The sequence below is a fragment of the Coenobita brevimanus genome, chromosome 105, assembly GCF_032717465.1.
Source record: "Coenobita brevimanus isolate Jiangsu-jjx chromosome 105, ASM3271746v2, whole genome shotgun sequence".
Classification (NCBI taxonomy): Eukaryota; Metazoa; Arthropoda; class Malacostraca; order Decapoda; family Coenobitidae; genus Coenobita; species Coenobita brevimanus.
This window is the reverse complement of record NC_137058.1, coordinates 24,689,086-24,716,722: the sequence shown is the minus strand read 5'-3', so window position 1 is coordinate 24,716,722 and position 27,637 is coordinate 24,689,086. Positions and strand designations below refer to the sequence as shown.

General features: G+C 43.4%; 1 protein-coding gene across 1 annotated transcript in view; it reads left to right on the top strand.

Moving 5' to 3' along the window:
- Positions 1 to 7,622, top strand: part of LOC145416269 (MAM and LDL-receptor class A domain-containing protein 1-like) — a 94,199-nt gene extending 86,577 nt beyond the window's left edge. Inside the window, exons 82-91 of the mRNA XM_080285268.1 lie at positions 1,065 to 1,199; positions 2,004 to 2,183; positions 2,529 to 2,673; positions 2,789 to 2,965; positions 4,121 to 4,293; positions 4,844 to 4,991; positions 5,380 to 5,574; positions 6,331 to 6,532; positions 6,763 to 6,966; positions 7,433 to 7,622. Coding sequence (XP_080141394.1) covers positions 1,065 to 1,199; positions 2,004 to 2,183; positions 2,529 to 2,673; positions 2,789 to 2,965; positions 4,121 to 4,293; positions 4,844 to 4,991; positions 5,380 to 5,574; positions 6,331 to 6,532; positions 6,763 to 6,966; positions 7,433 to 7,622 — 1,749 coding nt within the window. The remainder of the gene's footprint in view (positions 1 to 1,064; positions 1,200 to 2,003; positions 2,184 to 2,528; positions 2,674 to 2,788; positions 2,966 to 4,120; positions 4,294 to 4,843; positions 4,992 to 5,379; positions 5,575 to 6,330; positions 6,533 to 6,762; positions 6,967 to 7,432) is intronic.
- Positions 7,623 to 27,637: the final 20,015 nt, after the last annotated feature.

The following is a 27,637-nucleotide window of genomic DNA, read 5'->3' as shown; positions in this document are numbered from 1 at the left end:
AAGGAGAGTGTATGTGAGTAAGATCAAGAGGGGAAGAGGAAGGGGAAGACAGAAATTGAGAGAGATGGAGGGATGGAGTGGTGATATATAGGAGAGAAGGGGGTATAAGCTGGGGGAGGGCAGCAAAATGGCAGAGGACAGAGCAACATGGAGACGATTTGATTGTGATACTGCTTATGGGGTTAAAGCATCTGGCTGTAGGCAGACAGATAGTATTGTAAGGTGTTATATGTTGTAGTGTTTAGAATGCCCCAGTCCAAGTGATTGCCATGTATAGTTTACAATCCCCAAGAAATGACTGGAGGCTTTTTGATAATGTACTGCTGTCAGGGGAAGTAGGCTGGCTGCTTTTATTTACCTTTTGTGATTTAACTGATTCACAAAAAAGGATTAGGGAAGTCTGCTGATAATCGGGTTGGAGAGACTGTCGTTAGGTGAAATGGATTTATGGAGAAAACAGGTATAGAGAAGTGGCTGAAAAGGATATATCTGAATGAGTTGGAAGATAGGAGGAAGCGTGCAGGCCAAGAAGGTGGATAGATACGGTTAATGAGTGTGTGAGGAAGCAAGGTATGGAGGCTGGTTAGGCTAGGATACTGACAGGTGATTGAGTTGGTTGGATGAATAAAATGTATGAAGGAGTATATGACAAGCATCTGAAATCCAACCTCCCTTTTTTTCTTTCTTTCTTTTTACTGACCTTGACTGAGTGACTCTGGCAAGTTTATGCGGAGCAAATATAAAAAGAAAAATACAGCAGAAATATGGGCTGATAGTGAGGCGTATGAGGTGGAGGTAGGAATCCAGGAACCTATATTATGTGTGAGTGTACCATATGGCCCATTGCACTGGGTGTGGATGATGATGATGATGATGGTGATGATGTTAATGATGATGATGATGATATTAATGACAATGATGAGGATGATAATAATGATGATGACAACAACAGTGACAATGATGATGATAATGATGCCTATATTTTCCCAGTGTTGCTAATATTTACACCTCAGGCAAATAATGATGCCTGTAATTTCCCAGTGTTGCTAATATTTACGCCTCAGGCAAATGGTGAACCAGCAGAAGAGCTGTTTAGCACAAGCTCAGATGATGGAGGGAACTGGTACAGGAAAGAAGTCAAGTTGGCAGGCAAGAGAGACTTCACCCTTCACTTCAAGGCCGCGCATGGCTATGGAATGGTAAGCTTTTTTTTTTTTTTTTTTTTTTTTTTTTTTTTTTAATGCAAGGTAGAAAGAACCAAAAGCCAGAAGTGATTATTATTCCTATATTGGGGGTTGCAAAAAATGTATATGAAACTCCAGGAGGCTGTTCTTAGGTATATATATATATATATATATATATACACACACACATATAAATATATATATATATCTATATATAGATAGATAGATAAATAGATATAGATATAAGATGAACAGAGGAAGGGAAAAACAAATTAAATACAAAAATAATCCACACACCAGATTATGGGTGTCATCCATTGATAAATCAACATGGACCCAGTTCTCACTCATTACAAAGCTACAGTAACTGTTCTCATTATCTGATGGTTAATAATGGCCTCATAATTCACCCATAAGGTTGTCAGTAACTGTTGCCCTGGAATGGCATAGAATTGGACCATGTTGATATGGCAAAACTGTGCAAGAAAAAGGTTCACGACATTTCAGGCACATATCCCAGTTCTTCCAAGGGAATTCATTTGATAGACAGATGGACAGACAGAAATAACCTCCTAGAAAGCAGTTATGGATTTCACCTTGCTGTGGTAAGGCACTGTCTGGCACAAGGGACATCTATTCACTGCATGAGACAGCCCTGTAGAGGCAGATACTTGCCTGTGGTTAATGGGTCTGCTTGGCCAGAAAGACCAGGGTTACTCAACAGCAACAAAAGATCTCTTAGTCAGTAAAGTATTCATATCTACATAACTTTAACATGATTGTCACACAGCTAATTTAAAATCTCTTTCCATATTACAGACACACATTGCTCTGGATGACCTTGAGTTCCTATCGTGTAAGCCAGTCATTGGGGAGTGTCACAGCAGCATTGACTTTGAGTGCATCGATGACGGCGACTGCATCCCACGCCAGTACGTGTGTGATGCTAAATACGACTGCTTGGACAAGAGTGATGAGTACCAGTGTCCGGCTGTCAAGGTTAGTTATTACCACGGTGCAAATTACAACGGTTGTTCTTGCTGTTGGTGCAGCTGCGAGGCCATTCAGGTATGAGCCTAGTGGAATGCTGGGGGAAGTTGCTCTGCTCCTGTATTCCACTATCCTCCCTTCAGGGGGGACCAGATCCATTGACATTTATATGCTGTCCATCCAGACAGTTTTATTGAGCTTCTGTGTCTCATTGTCAGCTGAATGAAATCATCTGGTGTAAGCTGGAATAGAACACTAGAGTTGTCCTGACCATGAAAGAGTAAGTACTGTAGTAATAATCAAATGTTAAAGATGGTGACACAAAGAGGTTTTTTATCTATCTGGTAATTTTAGGGCAACTGCGACTTTGACTCACCATCGTGGGAGAGCATCTGTAACTATACACAGGAGAAGGACGATGACCTGGACTGGCAGCGAGCGAAGGCCTCACAAGACCCCACCACTGGGCCCCAACATGACCACACACTCGGCTCCACTGGTAAGGCTATAGCTTGTTCTCTTTAACTTGACCCTAATTTTTATCCTTTTGTATTGTGATGATGATGATAATGATGATGTACTTTCTCTGCATTACTTTTACTTCCATATTTCAGGTTACTTCATCTACGTGTCCAGCACAAGCGGTGAGCCCGGCCAGCTAGCCACCCTCATGGTCAACTCTGAGTACCCAGCCTCGGACAGCATCTGCTACATACGCTTCTGGTACTACATGCACAGCGACCAGGGCGAATATGACATTGATATTGGAACCCTGAGAGTATTCTTAAGAGGTGAGGAGTATTTTTGTACAGTATTTTTAGAAGGTGGGGAGTATTTTTGTATTTTTAAAAGGTGGGGAGGTTTTTTTGTATTTTTAAAAGGTGGGGAGTATTTTTGTATTTTTAAAAGGTGGGGAGTATTTTTGTATTTTTAAAAGGTGGGGAGTATTTTTGTACTTTTAAAAGGTGGGGAGTATTTTTGTATTTTTAAAAGGTGGGGAGTATTTTTTTACCTAAACATTGATAGCCTCTTTGATCTACTGAGTGTTTTTTTTTTTTTTTTTTTTTTCCCCCCAGATGATTTTATGAATTTTTTTTAGAGATTTTTGGAGCTGGAATGTGTATATATAAAATCTTCAGTAACTCTCCTATACCTCATTTACCTTAACTTGCCCCAGATTTTTGTCCTGTTGCAGCTTATTTCATGTACCCCAGTCACTGAAAAGATAATGCTTTGGTTCTATATCCTTTCCGCACGCACTTCTTCATGACTAGCATCATATTGTAGTGTTCATCCCTTGTCATAACTCAGAACGGAAGATGCAGGGATGGCAGTTTTAGGCCAAGTGGGAGTAAAACCATTATAGAGGTCTGCCCTACACTAAGTAATATAATCTGGTGGGAACAGAATTAAGCTAAAATAGTAACTGTATAAATTGTACTCTTGTGTTGTTAAGATTAATATAGTAATTGATTGTTATACTCATCCAAGGTGTGGAGTAGTGTATAGTACAAGCGTTATAAGCAACAGAATAATTATACCAGTACAGCACTCCACTGAAATTCTTTTTGTAATATCAGTACACAGTATTTAGTTCATTCATCCCAGTGATTCTCTTTTCAGTAAAATAAAACATTTTGGCATTAAGCAGAATGAAGTAGATCAGCATTTCACACTGATTTTTTTTATTATTATTATTATTTTTTTTTTATTTTTTATTTTTTTTTAATGCGAGGAAGGAGGAACCAAAGGCCATGAGCCCGCAGTAACAGTTCCCTCCAAGAGATAAACAAAATACAACATAGAGCCAAATTCAAGATCCGATCATTTTGAGATGCCTGGACACACTGCGTTTGAAAGACTGGAGATCATAGGCAGCAGGAAATACAGACAGAGGGAGACAGTTCCAGATACAGTACATATACATAGCATATTTTTCCCTGCAGTGAGGAATGGTCAGCGTTACCCAGCAGTGACCATCAGTGGGAACTTAGACGCTGAGTGGAAGGAGGAAGTGTATAGGGTGACAATGGACCGCTCATACCATGTGCTGTTTGAGGCGGAGACAGGCACATCACAGCACTCTTTCGTTGCCGTGGACGATGTCTCATTCACTCAGGTAATCATTGTTCATCACTGTTTGTTTATAAAGACTCAAATATGCTTGCATGCGTCTCCCTTGGTCATCTAAAGACAGCTGTCCACGCTGCTTGATATATTTAATCCCCTATCCCTGAGGTCACACTCTATGACCTTTTCCCAGGTCTTTTTCAGTCTGTCTCTTGCAGTTCAGCATCCATTCATTCACCATTCGAGCCTCAGGAATCCTACCTAGTTAAAATGAACACAGTGTAGTGGTATTTTGTGTTTATTGCTTCCGTCACATTGGTTCAGGACAAATAACTGATCCCCTCACCCTAAATGTCTGGCCTGAGTTACCTTGCCTCATCTTCTAACCTTCCAATGGGACAATGTAAAACTGGATGATGGATAGGTGGATGGATGTGTATTGAGGCCCCAGTAACCCTCCAACATTAAGCACACCTTCACATATCACCACTTTGGCAGTAATACCCACTGTCCATTTTGAACACATGGTGGGAGGGCTTAATTAGGACTGATGATGATGATGATAATGACGATTTTATTTATATATATTTTTTTTTCAGGAGTGTGAGACAGGTATAGCCCCTCCTCCTCTCAACACAACCTGCTCAAGTGACGAGAGAGAGTGCGGGTCTGGCGAGTGTGTACCTGAGGCCTTCTTCTGCGACTGCTTCTATGATTGCATGGACGGCTCCGATGAACTCAACTGCAGTGAGTATTAGTTGGTGTCATTTGTAGGATGTACCGTACTGTAGTTCTGTCCGTCAATATGTCTCTCTGTATATCTATCTATCTGTCTGTCTATCTATCTGTCTATCCATCTATCTATTTATCTTTCTCTGTGTATATATCTGTGTACCTTTCTATCTATCTGTTTAAGCCCTTCATCTGTGGCTGCTTCAGTGACTGCATGGGATTGGCTGTTGCAGTTTTACCATAATGCATCTCTAGCTGGGGAAACAAGGTCAGGATGATGATGGTGATTGGAAAAAAAAAGATCCAGGTAGTAGTGATGATGATGGTGATGATGATGATATGGGGAAAAGATATCCAGGTAGCATTGATGGTGATGATGATGATGATTTGCTTTCCCTCTCAGGTATCTCTTGCACAACTCTCCAAACACGTCCATACACCACCGGCCCGACCACCACCACCACCACACCCGCTCCAGGGACCTGCAAAGATACCGAGTACCCCTGCGAGGATGTTGACAAGACCTGCATACCTGGCGTCTACCTCTGCGACGGCGTGTTTGACTGTCCGAACCAGAGGGATGAAACGGAGTGTCCAGGTAGTGTCGTTTGGTTTTCTTGGTGGGGTGAGTTGGAGGTAGAACAGCCTGATGGTAGATGACGGGGTGACAAGGAAGTATACATTAAATGTTGTACAATTGTATGTTTGAATGTCCGAACCTCAGCAATGAAATGCAGTGTCGAGGCAGTGTTGTTTGGTTTTATTTATGGTGCTTTCTTGGTGGGATACATTCATGGAAAACTGATCAAACACAGTCATTCATATACCAGAGGTAGGGGTTGTAGTGCTTGTATAAACAAAATCAGTTACATATATAAAATAAAGGGTGCCAAAATGTTAAGATTGTATAGTTAAATGATCTTATAATGTTTGATCATATGATAAGGTTGACCTGTATGAGGCAGGCCACATCACAGATCATCGTTAGGAGTGAAAGCCTCTCAGCCAAATAAAGAATGAATAGGAACTTTAGCTGATGAATATCCTACGCTCACAGGTAAAATTATGAACAAGCAATGGACAGGGTGATTCATGTATAAAGCTCCTTTTTGTTCCACTCTGCTGGGCAGTTTCCAATTTCTCCCGTGTTGTGGGGATGGCTGAGTGCAGGTGTGGGCATGAATGAGGCAGAAGAAGTAGGAAATAAGTAAATGATACAAGTTAGACGGTGATAATGTTGACTGGGCTGTCCCACAAGAAATTGCTAGTATAGTGGATGATCACCATTATATATGGTCCACCTTGTATATGTGTTCTTTTAATTCTGAGATATTTTTCTTAATTTGTAAAACAGATGATGCTTCATGTGACAGTGGCTTCTTCTATTGTGGTGATAAGTACATGATTCGTCCATGCATGAGGAACACCAACTTGTGCAACGGCAAAGTTGATTGCAACTCATACAACGCTGATGAGTCACTGTGTTCATCTTGCCCATCCCAACACTGTCAGAATGGGGGAACATGCACAGTTAGTAATGATGCTCCAGTCTGCAGGTAGGTTGTGATATCTCCCTGTCTTCCTGTCCTAAATCTGAAAATGATAATGATGATGATGGTGATGGTAATGATAAAGATAATGATGAGTATGATAACAAAGATGATGATGATGATGGTGTTCTGTTTACCACACATGATTTCCACAGTGATGATGATGATGATGACCATAATAACCACGATGATGATAATGATAATGATGCTATTTACCACACATAATTCCCACTCAGCTGTACAAGTGAGTACGTTGGTGATCGATGTGAACTGTCGGCGCCTCCATCCACCACAGTGACACCCTCCTCCACCACCAGCCACACCACCACAACACCATCGCCAGGCCTTGGACCAGGAGCCATAACGGGCATTGTGCTGGGGTCGTTGGCATTTGTTATATTAGTTGGCATTATCATCTTCTACTATTGGAAAAAGAAACAGTAAGTTTGCTCTTCTTGTTTATGTAGTTTTGTTCTGTGTCATTGGAATATTTCATGTTCTCTGCAGCCTCTTCCTGTTTACATTATTTTTTTTATTGTCTCATTTAATCTTTTTTTTCTTTCTTTCTCTCTGGACCCAGCCTCAGCCCATCCTTAGGTGGGAAAAGAGGTCTGGATGATGATGATGGTGTACTTTCTCTCTCTTCTTGTTTTTGACTCGTGCGTCACTCCATCCTAATGGAAGAAAAATGTCATGCTGATGCTGGTGCTGGTGATGATGTTAATTATGAAGATGATGGTGATCATGTTCATGTTCATGATCATGAATTGAATAATGATCATGATCATAGAGAGGAGGAGGAGAAGATGGAAGGGGCTTCTGCTGCTGTTGCTGCTGCTGCTGCTGATGATGATGATGATGATTGATGATTGATGATGATTTTTTTTCTTTCTTTCTTTTTTTCAGATCCCACCTTCATCAAGAAGAGGATCCCGGTGACACAACCCTGGCCTACTGGGGTCCAGACTTGCAGATTCCACAAACAGACGAATACCCTCTGGAGGAGATAGAACGCAGAAGCAGCACCAATGCAGCCACAAACGAAGGCTTCCTGAACCTTGACGAACATGATGGAAAAACTGCGTCAGAAGCGTAGCACAAGTGTAGGTCTTTTATAAGTGTAGAGAGGGTTGTTTTTGGAATTGAATGAAAGCTTCCTAAACCTTGGGAGATGTGATGGGAAAATGTTGTATAATGCATAATGAAATTGTGGGTCATATTGTAGAGGAACAACTGTTGAAATGTAAAAGAGAGATTTGTTTTTGGAACTGAATGAATGCCTCCCAAATCCTGACATGTATGATGGAAAAGCGGCAATGGATGTGTAGTGCAATTACGAGTCATATTATTAGTGTAGTCATACCGTGTTTCTCACAGGAGTTAGGATACAACCTTACCCATGACTAACAAATATCTGTGAAAAGGACCCCCACAGCTATAATTTAACTGTGTAATAATCTGAAAACCCTTTGTGGCACCCCAAAACATCACCAGACATTGAAATCTACTTGTTTAAGGTCTATTTTGAGATTATTTGGCAGTGAACCTTGTTAAATCATTCCAAAATACACCTAAAACTAGTGTATTTTGTGATGGTGATACGCAGCCATAAAAAAGAAATGCAGCAGTGTTGCGTACCAATAAACAACAAGGGCTGACTGTATGTATTCTAGGTGTACAGCTGTTGCAACCTACAAGAGGTATATTTTCTGAATTCCCATAATTTTGAAGCCAAAGAGAGGTGTGGGTGATATATCTATAAATCATATTGTAAAAGGCTTTAACACCTCTTTCCTGGTGATTTATTCTGCACATAACACATTAATATTTTCCTGTATGGTGTGGATGCAAATTATGTTGATATTAAAATTATATGAATGGCATACAAGGGAGTGTTAAGGTTTAATATGCTAAATCGCTGGGAATCAGTTGCTACACAGGCTACTATGATACCAAGTACAGTAAAAGGATCTGTATATGATGTGGAAAGGAATGTGGAGAGGGTGATTTGTTCAGAAAATTGTGAAGTATTGAACATGATGGTTGGAAACAGAACCATGATGATGATGATGATGATGAAGCCAGTATAAATTATTTCTTACTGGGGCTTACACATAACTAATTTGAGAACAGTTTGACTACATTTCAATATATATGCATTCCATCCGATCATCCACCATCCAATCCTATGTTGCCCCATGAGGAGCGTAGGAGCCCTGGGCCAGACAAGTTGGTCCTGACATTTAAGATGAGGGTGATTATATGCATTCCAAATACTGTAATATTGTACTGCATGTTTTTATCGTTCGGCAGTAGTAATCAGAATGTGTAAACAGCATTAATGTACCAGTGTCTCAGCATTAAGTATTTGTATTTATATGTACAGTAATATCAGCCATGTATATACTTTATTATGCAGTGCATAATTTTTGTAAATAAAGATGTATGTTTGTATAAGTTCTTTAGTTCCATTGATTTATTGCCTTTAAAAAACAATGTAGTTCATCAGGCATCAGAAAAATTGTACGATGGCAATGGAACACATTCACTACATGACTGCAAAGGATGAAGACCCACATTTGGTTCTCTCTCTCTCTCTCTCTCTCTTCTGTTGACTAGTAACTAAGGAGACTCATATTTACCTCATTTCTAAGGTTTATTGAATTACGCAAAAACCACAGCTTAGTGTTGAAGGTTTGAGAGTAGTTCAATTCTGTCAGCTGATAACATACAGGCAATTGTGAGTTAAGGCACTGCAACCACATGTATCCCATTTGGGTTTTATTTCTTCCCTTCATAGTGTCATAGAGAGACAAACAACTATACTGTGTTTACTGTAACTTGGCCCACATTTTTGTCCTTTTGCAGTTTATATCTCATAGCTCAGAGCCAGAAAAGGACAATACTACAGCTCTGCATCCTTTCCACAGAACTCAATCATGGTTAGGATCATATTCTAGTGTTTGATGTATTGTTACAACTCAGCATTCAAGGTGGAGAGATGGCAATTTAAAGTCAAGTTAGAGTAAAAAGAGTAGAGTCACTTTTGTCTTCATTGTCTGGTCTGAGAAGAATAGCGCTGGGCTCCTACTTTCATGGCATGTCAATTTTGGATTAGTTAATGTATGTATGGATTTGAAATGAATCCCTATCCTAGCTTGAAGAGTGAAATAATCATCATCATCATCATCATCATCCAATCCCTCTGTGCCCCATACAAATAGTGTTGGGTCCCAGGAATACGCTACTCATTTGTGACATTTACGTCTCTGAGTGGCATTATGTGAACAAGAAACCCCAACCATCCCTCAAAAGCACGTTGGAATCATCTATACCATCTTCTTTATTAGGACTGATTGTCACAATACTTTCTTCACTTTAACATGGCCAAAAATTGCCATCTCTTCATATTGAATAAGGAGTTGTAACAATTGATTTACCCTTGAATATGATGCTAGTCATGAAGAAGTGCTATGGAAATGATGTAGAACCATAGCATTGTCTCATTCAGCCACAAAGCTACGTGAAATAGGCCACAGGGGTATAAAATTCTCCACCATGTTAAAGTGAATGAAGTGTAGTCAGTCTCTCCTCCTTTCATGCCACATGCCTAAGTCTGCCCTAAAATGAATGAAGTTGTTTGGAGATACAAAAAGGTAAATATTTAGATAGATAATTGATTTGAAGGGATTGTTGTTGTTGTTGTTGTGGTGGCCCCAGGCTCTTCTGAATATAAACCCACCAATCTACACCTACCCATACTGACCCAAAATGACCCACACTCACACACACATACCTACATCCACCCATAAGTACCAACACCCACCCATAATCACATACACCCACCCACAACCAACCACATCCACCCACAGCTATCCACATCCAACTTACCCATCCAGAGTTCCAGACACCCACCTTTACCCATCTGCACCCACACACAGCTACCTAAACCCACACATGCCCACCTGCACCCATCCACAGCTACCCATACCCCCCCAAACCGAACCACAGGTAGCTACACCCACACACCCACCTACACCCACCCACAGCTACCCACCCTACCCATATCCACCCACAGCTACCCACACCCATCCATATCTACTCACAGCTACCCACACCAACACGTACCCATTGACACCAATTTATGCACACTTAACTCCCCCCCAACATACACACACACACACACACACACACACACACACAACACACACATACACAAACCATAGGACTTGGGAATAAGAGTGAAATACCCGTAGACTCATCAACTCTGTCTCATTTTATACATATTCAGACCCATTATTTCAAAATGACACTTAACTTCCGATAGATGGTACACAGATCTATTAGGCATTTCATCTAGGGACAAATAATCGCCTTGTTTATCTCAGAAATTACCATTGTCAAAAAATTACCAATTACTTACTTCTTGAAGGTTTTGAGATGAGATATGGCCCATGGATAAAGAACACAACGTTGTAGGGAGACGGGCGGAGAAAAATTGGATCATTTATTTCTGTACAATGCACCGTTTATTATATAGTCTCAATTTTCGGTTCCTTCAGCTCAAAGCACTTCACAGGGAACACAAGTAATGGAATGAGGAGAGGACGAGCCCTAGACTTTACAAACCATCCACCTGTTCTACACTCATGCAGTATAGACAACTACACAGTCACTATCGTAAGTACACACGCACGCACACACACACACACATACACACACACACACACACACACACACACAAACCTGCGCCCTTCCACACCCACCTGTACCAACCTGCTCTGACCCAAAGAGACCCACACTCTCCTATACCTACCTATATCCACCTACAGCTACCCACACCCACACATACCCACTCACACGCACCCACAGCTACCCACACTCATGCATGCCCATCTACACCCAACCACACTCACTCATACTCACCTACACCCACCCACACCTACCTACAATTACTAACACCAGTACGTTATCCATCTACATCCATCCATTGCTACCCATACATCCACATATGCCCACCCACACACAGCAACCCATACACCCACACATGCCCACCCACACACACCTATCCACACCCATCCTCACCTACATACTCTCACCCACACTTACCCACAACTACCTACACCTACCTGCCTGGCTGCCTGCCCCCATTCTTGCCTGCCACTCTACATGTCTGCTTTACTGTCTGCTGACAAACAGACTGGAGTAAAGACCCCCCGTTAGAAAGACAGGCAGACTGGCAGGCAGGAAAGGTGGCGGTACAATACACTTACCTACACCCACCCATACCTTCCCACACCTATCCACACCTACTCCCACCCACCCATACCTTCTCACACCTAATCCCACCCACCCATAGCTTTCCACACCTATTCACACCTACTCCCACCCATCCACACCTATTCACACCTACTCCCACCCACCCACACCTATCCACACCTACTCCCACCCACCCACACCTATCTACACCTACTCCCACCCACCCACACCTCCTACCCACCCACACCTACCCACACTTACTCCGACCTACCCACACCTACTCCCACGCACCCACACCTACCAACAGCCACCCACACCAACTCCCACCCACCCATACCTTCCCACACCTACTCCCACCCACCCACACCTACCAACACCCACCCACACCTACTCCCACCCACCCATACCTTCCCACACCTATCCCCACCTACTCCCACCAACCCATACCTTCCCACACCTATCCACACCTACTCCTACCCACCTACACCTACCAACAGCCAGCCACACCTACTCCCACCCACCCATACCTTCCCACACCTATCCACACCTACTTCCACCCACCCATACCTTCCCATACCTATCCACACCTACTCCCACCCACCCACACGTACTCCCACCCAACCATACCTTTCCACACCTACCCACACCTACTCCCACCCAACCATACCTTTCCACACCTACCCACACCTACTCCCACCCACCCATACCTTTCCACACCTATCCACACCTACTCCCACCCACCCACACTTACTCCCACCCAACCATACCTTCCCACACCTATCCACACCTACTCCCACCCACCCACATCCACACAAACCTACCCACACCTACCACCAGCCACCCACACCTACTCCCACCCATCCTACAAATACATAATCAAGTATATAAAGGATGTTTTCAGTACAAGCTGTAATAGTTAAGTAGTACAGACAAAAACATAGCTACTTTCAGCTTTCTATTTGTTCTATCTATCTATCTATCTATAGCCCGACGCCCTAATCCCGCAAAGGGTGGCCACAGACAAAACGCCTCCAAGTCACTCTGTCACCCACCATTTGACTCCCCTCCCCCCAGCTCACCCCCCCCTCCCTCATATACCTCTCAACTCCATCCCTCCACCTCATCCTCGGTCTACCCCTCCCTCTCCCTCCCTCCACCTCACCTACATACACTCTCTTAGTCAGTCTTTCATTCTCCATCCTCTCCACATGTCCAAACCACCTCAGTGTATTTCTCCTAATCTTTTCAACCACATCCACATCTACCCCACAACGTTCCTTCACTTCTTCATTTGTTACTGGGTAATATATATTAATTTTTAATATAATTATTTTAATAATGTAATTGTTGTCTTTTCTCAGTTTGTGTTATGTATACCAATAGCTATATTCACTATTTTATACATATATATGTATATTGTATACATTATACATATTTTTCAATTCCGTATACAGTATTATATAGTGTATTCTTTTACTGAATCATTGTGCTAGAACATTGTGATGTTGTAAGAATCCCATACCTTCCCACACCTATCCACACCCAACCACACTACCCACACCCACTCACACCAGCCTACAACAACCTCTACCCACCCACACCTACCCACACCCACCCACACCAGCCTACAACAACCTCTACCCACCCACACCAGCCTACAACAACCTCCACCAACCCACACCTACCCACACCAGCCTACAACAACCTCCACCCATCCACACCTACCTACACCTGCCCATACCCACCCACACCTACCTACACCTGCCCACACCCACCCACACCTACCCACACCAGCCTACAACAACCTCCACCCACCCACACCCACCCACACCAGCCTACAAACACATGTACCCTCCCACACCCAGCCACTCCTTCCCACACCCACCCATACCTACCACACCTACCTACTCAGACTGACTCGAATACCTACATTCACCTACCCAGACCCACCCACAGCCTGTCACACCCACCCATTCTCATCCACACCAGTCTACACCCACCCACATCTACCCACACCCACCCACACCTATCCACACATACCCACACCCACCCACACCTACCCAAACCCACCCACACCTACCTACACCCACCCACACCTACGCATACCTACCCATACCCACCCACATCTACCCACACAAACTCACATCTTTGTACACCCACCTACATCTACCCACACCCACCCACACCTTCGTGCACCCACTTACACCCACCCACACCTACCTATAACATCTATCCAAGCTAATCTTCCTTTATACCCCACACACCTATCCACACCCACGCACACCCACTCACATCTACCCACACCAATTCACACCTACCTCCACCCACCTGCACCTACCCATGTCCACCCACACCCACCCATGCCCACCCACGTGTACACCCACCCACCCACACTAAGCTGCACATACCCACACCCACCCACATCCACCCACACGTACCCAAATCCACTCACACATACCCACACCCACCCACACCTACCCATGGAGTAAGAATGTTAATAAATGTCCTTTTAGTCTGATCTGTGTTTAAAATCCTTTTTTTTCCTTATCAAACGCATTAAATTGCCATAAATAGAGCTAAGACCCTTTATAAATATGCTTAACGGGAATTCGTCAACGTCTCCGTGGTGGCCAAACTCGATTTCAACAGCAGATCATAAGCCCCCTTCCCTGTAAGGTGGCTGCTGCTCGCTGATTGGTCGGCTACTTGGCGGGAACGTGACGTCAGAGTGTGACGTCACGTTCCCGCCATAAAAACCCGAACAGAGCCATCTATTGTCGAAGTTATGAACTACACTTTGCCGCGAAGCACCGGGATCTTATGTTGTGCTATTGGGGAAAAAATCAGCTCGCCAGAAAATGGTGTTTCAGGTTGGCAGCGACGAGTGCATATTCATAAAAAATCTTAACTCGATATTTTTACGTCCTACAGCCTCCCGGGCATTTGGGCAAATGTGGGTAGGTATATGGATACGTGTGGGTACGTGGGTATTGTGGGTGTGTGTGGATGGGTATGGGTTGATGCAAGGTATTAATTTCATTGCCTTATAGTAAATATACTTAAGACCCTTTATAAACTTGCTTAACTTTTACCTCGAGATGAAATCGCACCTACGCGCTTTTTTTTTTAATTCGTGCGTAGGTGCGGTTTCATCTCGAGGTAAAAGTTAAGCAAGTTTATAAAGGGTCTTAAGTATATTTACTATAAGGCAATGAAGATTTTTTTTTCTCCAATAGCACAACATAAGATCCTGGTGCTTCGCGGCAAAGTGTAGTTCATATCTTCGACAATAGATGGCTCTGTTTAGGCTGACGTCACGTTCCCGCTAAGTAGCCGACCAGAGCAGCAGCCACCTTACAGGGAAGGGGGCTTATGATCTGCTGTTGAAATAGAGTTTGGCCGCCACGGAGACGTAGACGAAATTCCCTTTAAGCATATTAATAAAGGGTCTTAGCTTTATTTGTGGCAATTTAATGCATTTGATAAGGAAACAAAAAGAATTTTAAACACAGATCAGACTAAAAGGACATTTATTAACATTCTTACTCCATGGGTAGGTGTGGGTGGGTGTAAGTGTGATTTGGGTAAGTGTGGGTGGGTGTGGGTACGTGCAGCTTAGTGTGGGTGGGTGGGTGTACATGTGGGTGGCCATGGGTGGGTGTGGGTGGCCATGGGTAGCTGCAGGTGGGTGGAGGTAGGTGTGAATTGATGTGGGTAGATGTGAGTGGGTGGGTGTGAGTGGGTTTTAGTAGGAGTGGGTTCATGTGAATGGATATGGATGGGTGTAGGTAGGTTTGAATGGGTGTGGGTTTGTGTGGGTGAGTATGGGTAGGTGTGGATGGGTGTGGGTGGGTGTGGGTATGTGTGGGTGGGTGTGGGTGGAGGTGGGTATGTGTGGGTGGGTAGAGGTTGTTGTAGGCTGGTGTGGGTGGGTGTGAGTAGGGGTGGGTGGGTAGAGGTTGTTGTAGGCTGGTGTGGGTGGATGTGGGTAAGTGTGGGTGGGTGTGGGTAGTGTGGTTGGGTGTGGGAAGGTATGGGATTCTTACAACATCACAATGTTCTAGCACAATGATTCAGTAAAAGAATACACTATATAATACTGTATACGGAATTGAAAAATAAGTATAATGTATACAATATACAGTACATATATATGTATAAAATAGTGAATACAGCTATTGGTATACATAACACAAACTGAGAAAAGACAACAATTACATTATTATTATAATATTAAAAATTAATAACCAGGCTCTACCTGCCTCCCTCTCCCTGCTTGCTTGTCTTAATTCCGGACTGTTTGACATGCAGGCGTTGGCAGGCAGACTGGTGGACTAGACAAACAGGCAGGTAGGCAGGCAGACAGGGTGGCAGGGAGGAAGACAGAGGTGGTAGGAAGGCAAGGTGAGGCAGGCAGATGGAGTGACAGGGAGGCAAAAGTGACAGGCAGGCAGACAGGGTGGCAGGAAAACAGAGTGGTAGGAAGGCAAGGTGGCAGGCAGGCAGACAGGGTGGCAGGGAGGTAAAGGTGGCAGGCAGGCAAGATGGTAGGCAGGCAGACAGGGTGGCAGGAAGGTAAGGTGGTAGGCAGGCAGACAGGGTGGCAAGGAGGTTAGGTGGTAGGCAGGCACACAGGGCAGGAAAACAAGGTGGCAGACAGGCAGACCAGGTGGAAGAAGGCAAGGTGGCAGGCAGGAAGGCATTTCGAGTGGAGGTAGACAGACAGGCAGAAACTTGTGAAATGTGAAAAATGTGAAAAAACTAAAAGTATCTGGCTTGACTTTTTTTTTTTTTTTTTTTTTAGACCACACTAAAAGGGAGTCTGCCTGCCTGCCACCCCATTGGCTGTGGCACTAGCCCCCCCTGAAGCGTGCCTGGCGACCTCAAATTTGCAGGTGAATGCCCTTTGACCTCCTACACAGGTATCCATTAGGCCATCCCAGAATTTATCATGTATTTGGTAAACATTATATATTCAGTATCTGTATCAAACAACCTTATGCAGATCTTAAGCTCTGATAGGACTAAAAAAGACCATGAATCACTTTGTCAAATTACTCACGTTACTTTACACTTTAGATTTATGTTGGGCAATAAAGGAGTAAGCAAGTAAACAATCTTAATTTATTCTTTTTATTTCATATGATAAACACTTGTTACATAAGTTGTGTGGGAAGTAGTGTTGCACAGGTTTGCACATTCATTCCAGTTCTTTGTGACTAGCATCATATTCTAGTTACTCAAGTTATTATTCAGCATTCAAGGTGGAGGGATTTCAATTTTCAGTCAGGTTGAAGTGAACAGAGTACAGGGATCAATTCCACATACTCATTTTACCTACCACCCCAAAAACCGTAGATACAGCCTTCATCACCTCACACCCTCATGTAGTGGCACTGATATAACCAAGCTGCTCTGCTGTACACTGCACAAACATTCTCCCCCTCCCTTGGAGAGCAGATGGTGGAACACAGAAAAGTAACTTGAGCCTGCAGTCCACCAGATTCACATTTTAGATATGCCCGGAGCATAAACAACAATAGCAGCCCAGGGATTTTTTTTTTCACCTTACAAGCTCACAATTTTATTCAGGTTAGACAGCTTTTCCAACTTCAGGGGTTAGATATAGCATTAAGAAATACCATCAATTTGTAGGGCCTTTACTAGTGAGTAAATTCATCTGGCAGAAGCAGGAATAAACTAAGGGGACATCACTTGTACAGATTTGGACCCAGTGCACTGCAGGCTTCCCCTCTCCTTCAGTCCACCATCCTCCTCTTGTGGGACAGGGTGGTGCTGAGGGACACTTCTTCGGCTAGGCAGATCTATCACCCAATTATATTATTGTTACCACCTGAGGATGTCCCTCATCAGCACCAATTCAATGTGTTAATCTGGTGCAAAAAGGGTTGCCTCACAGTGGTGGCACTGATAATAACTGGGTGGTGGAGCTGCCTGGCCGTACCAATGCCTCTCAGCTCCCTCCCTATCCCCCCAATTGAGGATGGTGCCGCAGGAGGAGGTTAACCTCAGCCTGCAGTCCGATGGGTTCATATCTAGATAAACCTGAGGCAACAACAACAACCTCAACACTAACAGGGGGCTCTCCAAAACTGAATAAATATCTTGTAAGAATAAATAAACATATAAAGTAAAGGCACACTCTTCAAACACTGGCTTGGCTTAATATTGCTCTCTACATTTTGAAAGCCGAGTTGTAATAACTGTTTAACAGCAGAATACAATGCTAGTCACGAAGAAGAGTTGTGGAAAGGATATAAAGGCACTGCTTTGCCATTTAGATTCATGATATAAGCAACCAATGGACAAAAGTCTGGTTCAAATTAAGGTGAAAGAACAAGTGACAAAACATGAATGGTTTGGTTAATGCTTAAGAACTGCACACAGGTCATTAAAGAAGACATGCACATTTTCCGAGTCTCAATCATCCCTAAGAACACAACCAGCAACAGTCAAATTAACAAGGTCTCTAAATGTACTGCTCATTTTTTCCTAAGTCACAGGCTATCCCTAGAATAAAATATGCAACAGTCAAAATAATATACACCCAACTCCCCAGCTGTACTGCCTATATTTGCTGAGTGGTGCTGGCGAGGGATGCCTTCACATGGTGGCACTAATAAAACCAGGCCACTCCACTGTCCATTCATATACATGTCCCTTCACTCTATCCTTATCCCACAAAAGGAGGATGGTGGCCTGCAGGAGAAAGGCAGCTTCAGCCTAGAGTCCACTGGGTTCACATTCACCTGAGCTTGGGGGCAACAACATCACAAAACTCAAATTTGCTTGTAGGTCCACAATTCTTCCCCCTCCCCCTCATCTTTTTTTTGTCACAAAGAACATGATCTGCAACAGTCATATTTCCTTCAAGATACCCAACTGTACTGCTAGGAGAAGAGAGGAAGATACAAATCCCTAGACTACATTTCTGAACATCACTTTCCTCATTGCAATCTTGTTGTTCGCTGTGTTCTTGTTCCTCATTATCTCGTTCCTCATGGTTTTCTTCTTTGCATCCCTGTTCTTCATCTTGCTTTGTAATGGTTTTGCTGTCTGTCTCCCCTCTGCAGCTCCTGTATGGGACACCAATAACAATAATAATAATCATAATAATAATAACAATAATAATAATCAAATAATGCCATGCTTCCCCTTATGGTCCCCCATACTGAGGCTGGCCATGGTACAATTGATGATTTTTGTAGACTGGAAACTACACCAAGAGCCAAAACCAGTTAATTACTTCCCAAAAGTAGCTGGAAACATGGGAAATAGAAATATGAAATGTTTAATAATGCAGTAGATCCTCTGTGTCAAACTAATTGGGGGGAAGACTGGTTCGATCAAGCCGATAGTTTGATAAATCCAAGGGTCACCCCCACAGGTGGAAATTCAAACACATGATTGAAAATTACTACAGTACCATATTCTAGTACTGTAAATGAAAACTCTACACAGTTTTTATCCAGTAGGAATAAAATCTCCTTAGTTACTATACTCCTTTTACTCTAATTTGGCCTACAACTGCCATCTCTCCATCATAAAAGCTGAGTTATAGCAAGAGCCTGTCACTAGATTATCATACTAATCATGAAGATGTTCTGTAAAGAGGACACAGAGAAGCAGCATTGTCTTTTTCTGCCACTAAGCTATGTGAAATAAGTTGCAGATTTTTGTCCTCAAATCTGTGCAGCTAATAGTAAAGGCAGTGTCATAGCAACACCCTAGTCTTACAATACTTGGCCATCAACTGAGCTGAAAAGAGTTAGCAATCTCTGTCAGGTTAAATAAACTATGGCACCTCCCAGGGATGATGAGAGCTGCCCACCTACACCTACTCTGTTACAGTACTAATAATGTCATATATAAATACAGTGGACATGCGGATGTGTTTTTACTGGCTTAGTGTTGTACCTTGCAGTCTTGTTCAATATAACTTTGACCTCCAAGCATTAAAATGTTAAGCACTCCTGAAGTAAGGAGAGGAAACAATTAACACACACACACACACATACACACATATACACACACACACAGGCACTGAATGCCACCTATTTATATGCACTGTACTGTATCACTGCTGTATCTCTTACCCTTACTGTACTGCATCTTCAAGAACAGGGCTTTGTACCACCACTGTAGTCCACCCTTCCCTGCCCAGAGGGTGGAGCTGAGAGGTGCCTGTGCAGTATATCCGGCCAGTTTGCATATACGAAGGCCTCCGTCGTTATCCACTCATTACTTCCATCACATGACAGCATCCCTCCCCATGACCTCATGTGGATAATAAAATTCCTGAGAACAATTCACAAACAACTCAAGACCACAAAAGTAAATTATCCTATGATGAAGGATGGATGGTTGGAAAAAAAAAAAAAAAAAAAAAAAAAAAATATCTTACATTTACATCACCACAAAAGTAAATTATCCTTTGATGACAGATGGCCAGAAACAAAATCACAGAAAGCACTTTACAAACAGCTCATCTGCACAACAGTAAATTATAATGTCTTTCACCTAGCTGATTCAAGCCACTGTTGGCATGCAATAAGCTGGTTGTGGCATTTGGTTTAGCTTGCAGTTCATATAAAATATTAGCTGTATATACCATAGCCAGCCTCAATATGGGGATTCCTTAGGAGAAAGCATAGCATCATTTGATATGATTTGATTTAGAGAATGAAATGAGGTAGTGCATGGTTTATTACTGGTATGAGTGTGGGCATCAGTAGACAGGGGAAAAAAAAAAAAAAAAAGTGTACAAGCAGTTTGCAGGTGGTGAAAACAGGTAGGCTATATGAGTGAGAGGGGTGTGAGCTGGAGAGATGGCAGCCTGATGATGGAAGACAGAGAGGTATGGAGGTGATCTGTTCGTGATGGCCCTGTCTGTAAATAACACACCTGGTTATAAAAGAGATATAACCTGAATAAAATACAACGTACATCTACATATTACATTATGTTCCTATAGCTAACTCTCTAATAGTGTATTATTTTTACCCTGATCCATTAATGTACGACTTGCAGGCATTTCTGTCCCTCCTCAGCAACAACCCCTCCTTCAGCCTGCAGTCCACGGAGTTCACATTCACATGATCCTGGAGCCACAACAGCATTTACCCTACCCCCAAACCACATCCTGCCGCCCTCCCTCACACACTCCATCAACTTGTTCTGCCACCTGAAAAACAACAAAACAGAATTAATAAACACAGAATAGAACAATGAACAGAGAAAAGTTTGAGAGGGAACATGCAAATAGAACATAAAGGCAGCCAGTGTTGACCCTTCAGTGTGATGGTGCCTGGTGGTCTAAAGGTTCAGGTGCCCCAGATGGAGTGATGTCCTTGCAGAGAATCAGTCAAGGGGTTTTTCAGTCATGTAACGCCACCATGGGATGTGGGCTGGTCATCGGCCCTTAAATGCACTTAGGACCCTACACCTCAAAAAAGGGAAATGTGGGACTGGTTATTACTGCTTATTAAAAACATACTTTCACTTTCTGCAAGTGTTCTGAATGACTGCAACTAATCTGAATGCTTTCATTACTCTGCTGCTAAACACAATACAGTACATATACCAGTACTGGCATCAGCACCACCACCACAATCATCTTCACCCAGAACTAATTTTCCTACCTCAGGATGGGATGAGACTGGGTTTGAGGAGAAAAGCAAAACCTGACAACAGGAGGAAACCCCCTTCCTTCCCCCAAAAGACTGCATCTTTCAACATAAAAGTACCAAATAAAAATCCACCGCACTGAGACAATACAACACAAATATGGCAAAATGTAGAGGGTAGTACGTGAAGCCCCTGTGGACTGCATTTTAATGTTACCGGTATATGGGTTAGGTGTGGATCTACGCTACTCTTTCCTATAAAAAAATGAAAGAAAAAAAACAAAGAAAGAAGAATAAAGCTTGGAAGACAAAAAGACTGGCACCTGCTCCAAAAGGAAACTACCCCTAATTAAACCATCCAAAATATTGTAATTAAACAAAAAAAAATCAACCACACAGCTTCACAAATGATGTCAATGATCCCTATTATTGGCATAAAATTTACTATAACAAATGCACAACCAAAAGTATTCCATATTCTAACAAGTTTAAAAAGCCATTGCATTGTTGTGAATTAAATGTTCATGAAAAACTGGTTTGATTAGGTTAGGTTAGGCTGGGATGGGGTATGGTAGGCTAGTTCATTTTCACAATAATTCCAAAAATTTACCCTTCAATCTGCCACCAAATACGGTCACTCTGCATTACATACTAAAATAATATATTCTGAAAGGCCTGAGATTCCACCTGTGTAATGAAGGTGCCCTGCTGTTATCACCTGCATTTATCTTCTGTTTTCTTGCCCTCACTCACTGTTCCTTCCCTCAGCCAAGAAAATCATACCTTTGCATAGAGATACCGGTTTTTCATACTTGTGGTGTCTTATGAAGGTGCTGTCAGGTTGTCATAAAGGAAAAATGCCCGGTCCCAGTGGCCAGCATCCTCTCTGAACTTCTACTTCCCTTCCTCCTAGCTCAAAATTCCTTCATCTGACCGTGGAAACAATATTTTTGGCATATAAATACACGTGTTTCTTGCCTGTGGCGTATGCAAATTCATTTCTGGCCGCTGTACCAATGGAAATGGGGTACTGGAGACCGATAATACCTTGGCCTTCGTTGTTTTGCCGGCCTCTCAAACCTTCATTTCTCTTCCTCCTGCCTCACAATTCCCTCACTGGGCCTTGAAAACAGAACCCTAGCATGTAAACACCAAGTATTCTTACCTGTGGTGTGTGTAAGGCGCTGTCCTGATGCCATATTAACCATTTACGTTGGATCATCCCTGCTGTGGTATCCCTCCTCCACGACCCACCGTTCTCAATTGCACTCTTGTAAAACGCTAAAAGTAACCCGCACAGGCACGAAAACACGCCAGTAAAGTCAATTCACATACCATATTGGCGCCATTTACATCAGTTACCCCTAAAAATTACGCATAGTCGAGGCATTTCCTGGTAAACATATGAGAAGGCGGTGATGCTGGACCAAAGATCAAAGGGACCGCCAACAGCAATCCGTAAACACCCTCTCATATGACGTTATTTGCACTAATAAAGCCACAGTAACACATCACGAGGGTCAGTTCACGTATCTTGACTGCACCGGATATCTCAAAGGGCACCCTAAAATAGCCATAGTCCTGAGAATTGCTGTTAAAATTATGAGAAGGCGATCTTGGCCAGATCTTCGAGCGGCCATATTAAACTGGGGTGCACAATCGGCAGAAATTACGCGACAGACGTTTGGCGAATTTTCTTATTTGAAGGCTGATTTTTCTCATAACTTGTATACAAACAGGGTCTATATTGAAGTATCTTCAAGTTGACTACTAGCATCCATAATTACCTAATAACGACGCAAGAGATGAACACGAAAATTAGTTCCATCAAACGAGTTACGTTTCTTTCTTATGGGAATTCCTTGTCTGACCAGCGCTTCTGCAACTTGCAGAACTTAAGCCTTATGATTGGGCTGTTCAATTTGAAAAAAGAATGCACTATTTTTAGCGATTTTTTTATATTATGTACGATTAATGTCATCTTTGTGACCAGAACATGTGCCTATTTCGAGGCAGCTGTGTAGTGTTACTTAATTTAAGAATATATGCCCAATAAGGGAACATAAGATGATGTGATTGAATTAATTCAACCAAACCTGAGATCATTTCATAAAGTTTCTCGACAAGCTCTAGGTAAAAGCGTTGATTTCTACTTTAACATTTATTCATAGTAACTAAACACTCCAGAACCAAGCCAGGGTGGAAATTTATTGAAAATACGACCATGCAGACCGCTTTCACAAACTAATTAAGTTCCAAAATGTCTTATTTATCGCAAAACTAATCGAGATCTTTTATGAATACGGTCCTGGATCGCCCCCGTCCCACCAAACAAGTTACCAGATCACGGTAGTCTCAGGATGCGAGGATTTGAATACTTCCGTCACACAGGAAACAACAATATTTACTAGAATGGTATGAAGTATGAATATATAATCATCACCGAGACAACATGAACGAAAAATATTGGAGAACCTAGATACTGCGGTCATTTTCTATCACTCCTGAAACGAAATGAGAGGGTTTGGGCATGTTCAAAGTTGGTAACAATGATCGAACACATATTTTACCTTTAAATAATTTAACTAAGCTATATATGCGACAGATAAATGATGCAACGATTATAGTACCCACATGGCCATCCGTCTGTATGAAAGAAACAGCTCAGAAAGATAAAATAGTGGAAATATCGTCATTTTAAAGTTGACCACCGTGGCGAGAGGATGGTAGCGCCGTCGCTCCGGTTCGTGGATTACCCAGTGGTCTCCATGGCAACGTGCATTGGGGGTTGGCATTCTCGTAGGCTTAGGAGGTTTTGTAATAAGTCTTTCTTACCCGTCTGTTGCTGCATTTAGTACTTCATTTTTGGCATGGTGTCGACAGAATAAAGATATACCTAATATACAGAGAATATTACCGTAAAATAAGCAAAATTAGCGGTTAAGGTGCCAAGAAATTTTAGAAAACCTCCTAATTCACCGACAACACAGTTTGTTAAATTTCATAATGACTTTCTAACACATTATACTTCATTATCCTCCCGTATGTCACTGGCGCAATGCACGTTGATATTAATACTCCAGTCAGACCCATGGCTCTTCTATTTGAAATTCCGGATTGAGTTAACTCCCCTCCTCTCTTCCAGAAAATGGCATAGCTGTACCATTGCCCCTCCTAGATGGGTAGCTGTGTATGGGTGTAGGTGGGTGTGGGTAGTTGTGGGTGGGTATACGTGGTTGTGGATACCTGTGGGTGGGTGTAGGTGGTCGTGGTTAGCTGTGGGTGGGTGTAGGTGATTGTGGATAGCTGTGAGTGGGTGTGGGTGGCTGCGGGTGGGTGTAGGAGGGTATGAGCGGGTGTGGGTGAGTGTAGGTAGGCGTGAGTAGCTGTGGGTGGGTGCGGGTGGCTGTAGGTAGTTGTGGGTGGGTGTGGGTAGTTGTGGGTGGGTGTGAGTGGCTGTGGGTGGGTGTGAGTGGCTGTGGGTGAGTATAGGTGTGTATGGGTCTCTGTGGGTAGGTGTAGGCGTGTATAGGTCTTTGTGGGTAGGTGTGGGTAGCTGTGGATGGGTGTGGGTGGGTGTAGGTGGATGAGGGTAGCTGTTGGTGGCTGTGGGTTGCTGTAGGTGGGTTTGGGTAGCTGGGGGTGGGTGTGGATAGTTGTAGGTGGGTGTGAGTAGCTGTGGGTGGGAGTAGGTAACTGTCGGTGGGTGTGGGTAACTGTGGGTGGGTGTAGGTGGATGTGGGTAGCTGTGGGTGGGTGTGGGTAGCTGCGGGTGGGTGTGAGTAACTGTCGGTGGGTGTGGGTAACTCAGTGGGTGTGGGTAGCTGTGGGTGGGTGTAGATAGCAGTGAGTGGGTGTGGGTAGCTGTGGGTGGGTGTGGGTAACTGTGGGTGGGTATGGGTAACTGTGGGTGGGTGTGGGTAACTGTGGGTGGGTGTGTCGGGTGTGGGTAGCTGTGGGTGGGTGTGTCGGGTGTGGGTAGCTGTGGGTGGGTGTGTCGGGTGTGGGTAGCTGTGGGTGGGTGTGTCGGGTGTGGGTAACTGTGGGTGGGTGTGGGTAACTGTGGGTGGATGAGGATAGCTGTAGGTGGGTGTGAGTAGCTGTGGATGGGTGTAGGTGGGTGTGAGTAGCTGTGGATGGGTGTAGGTGGGTGTGGGTAGCTGTGGGTGGGTATGGGTAGCTGTGAGTGGGTGTAGGCGGGTGTGGGTAGTTATGGTGGGTGTAGGTGGGTGTGGGTTGTTGTGGGTGGATGTGGGTAGCTGTGGGTGGGTGTGGGTAGCTGTGGGTGGGAGTGGGTAGTTATGGGTGGGTGTAGGTGGATGTTTGCAGCTGTGTGTGGGTATTTGTGGGTAGGTGTGGGTGGGTGTGGGTGGATGTGGGTGTGTGTGGGTAGGGGTGGGTGGGTGTGGGCAGCTGTGGGTGGATGTAGGTGGATGTGGGAAGCTGTGGATGGGTAGTTGTGGGAAGGTGTGGGTAGTTGTGGGTGTATGTGGGTAGGTGTGGGTGGATGTGGGTAGGTGTGGGTAGATGTGGGTGGGTATGGTTGTGGATGGGTATGGGGTGTGTGGGTACGTGTGGGTGGTTATGGGTGGATGTGGGTGGGTGGATGTGGGTGTGGGTAGTTGTGGGTGGGTGTAGGTGTATGGAGGTTGTTTAGGGTCATGAGTTGGCCTGAAAACATTAATTGGAAAAGATATTGAAATGAGGAGAGGACGAGCCCTAGACTTTACACCTACCCCCCCCCACACCCACCCACTCACACACACACACACACACACACACACACACACACACACTGGCAGAACATTTAATTATCACGTATTATTTTCCACTAGCCTATAAAAACATGAATTAGTGTTAAAAGTCAACTAGAGGGAGGAATAGAGGGGACTGAGGTGGCCATTCTGCTTTCAACTGCTTTAACCTGTTTTCCTTACCGTTTTCTGAAGCTCCACACCTCGTCGGTTAAGCGGCTATGAAACAGGAACACGTGCGTAGAACAGCAACAGTGATAGAACAGAATGGACGTCCAAAATCAGCGTTTCCTTGTCACACGGGGTGCTACGCCGACTCCAACTTTTTCTTCTATTTCTCCTTCTTCTTCTCTCGAGTTGTCCCCACTTATCTCAACCCAGGTCACTCGCCCCGACTCCCCGACGCACACCATAATCCCGTATGGGGTGGCCGTTTGTCTATGAGTTCGTTGTTTTACGGGGAGGGGCACTAACTCTCCGCCAACCAACTTGTTGACAAGTGGGGAACACGTGTGGGTTGGTTATATGGTTACCACCCAGCGTTGTTAATGGTTTCCTGGCTTCCAGGAAACCAGTAGACTTGTCACTCAGTGTAAAGCCAACTGAAAAGGAAAGAAGAGTAATAAAAAATGACAGGAGAGATTGGGAAAATAGGAAGAGAGGGGGAAAGACACAGAAAAAGTATGATAAAGGTGAAGGAAGAAGTAGTCAGCACTACATCAAGTGAGTGGATGATCGTCGCCACCACCTACCACCATGATGAAAGATACCAACGTCAATAACAATGATGATGGTGAAAATAGTGGTAGTGGTGGTGATGTTGCTTATGATGTTGATTATGATGATGATGATGATGGTGACAATAATGATAAAAAGACAATAATAATAATAATAATAATAATGATTAATAATGATACATATAAACATCGGTAAAGATAATTTTTTATTAGCCTACATAATTTTACAACATACTGACCTACAAATTTTTCGAACTAAAAAAAGAAAAAAGAAAGAAGAAAAGAAAATCGTGTGCACTGATCCACGCTTGACATGAGAGGCGCATTCTAAGTCATTCTGGAAGTCCTTAACGCCATTCCCTTAGCGATTTATTCTATTACACCTCACCATCCTTTTATAAGTTATTGATCTGGTATCATGACGATATCCAAAGACGGGAGTGGTAAGGGGTAATACGAAAAATAAATCGCTACAGAACGGGTGTTAAGAAGCTTCCTATTCCACCCACAATATCAGGTGTACTATCCTGATGTGCTATCCTGGCCTAGCACAGTACAGCATTACAGTAATTACACATTCCTTTGCATTACACTCTTCCTTTAACAGATTATACTACTACTACTACTACTACTACTACTACCACCACCACAACCACCACTACTGCCACTACTACCTTAACTTGGCCTAGATTTTGTGCATTTGTAGCTTAGTTC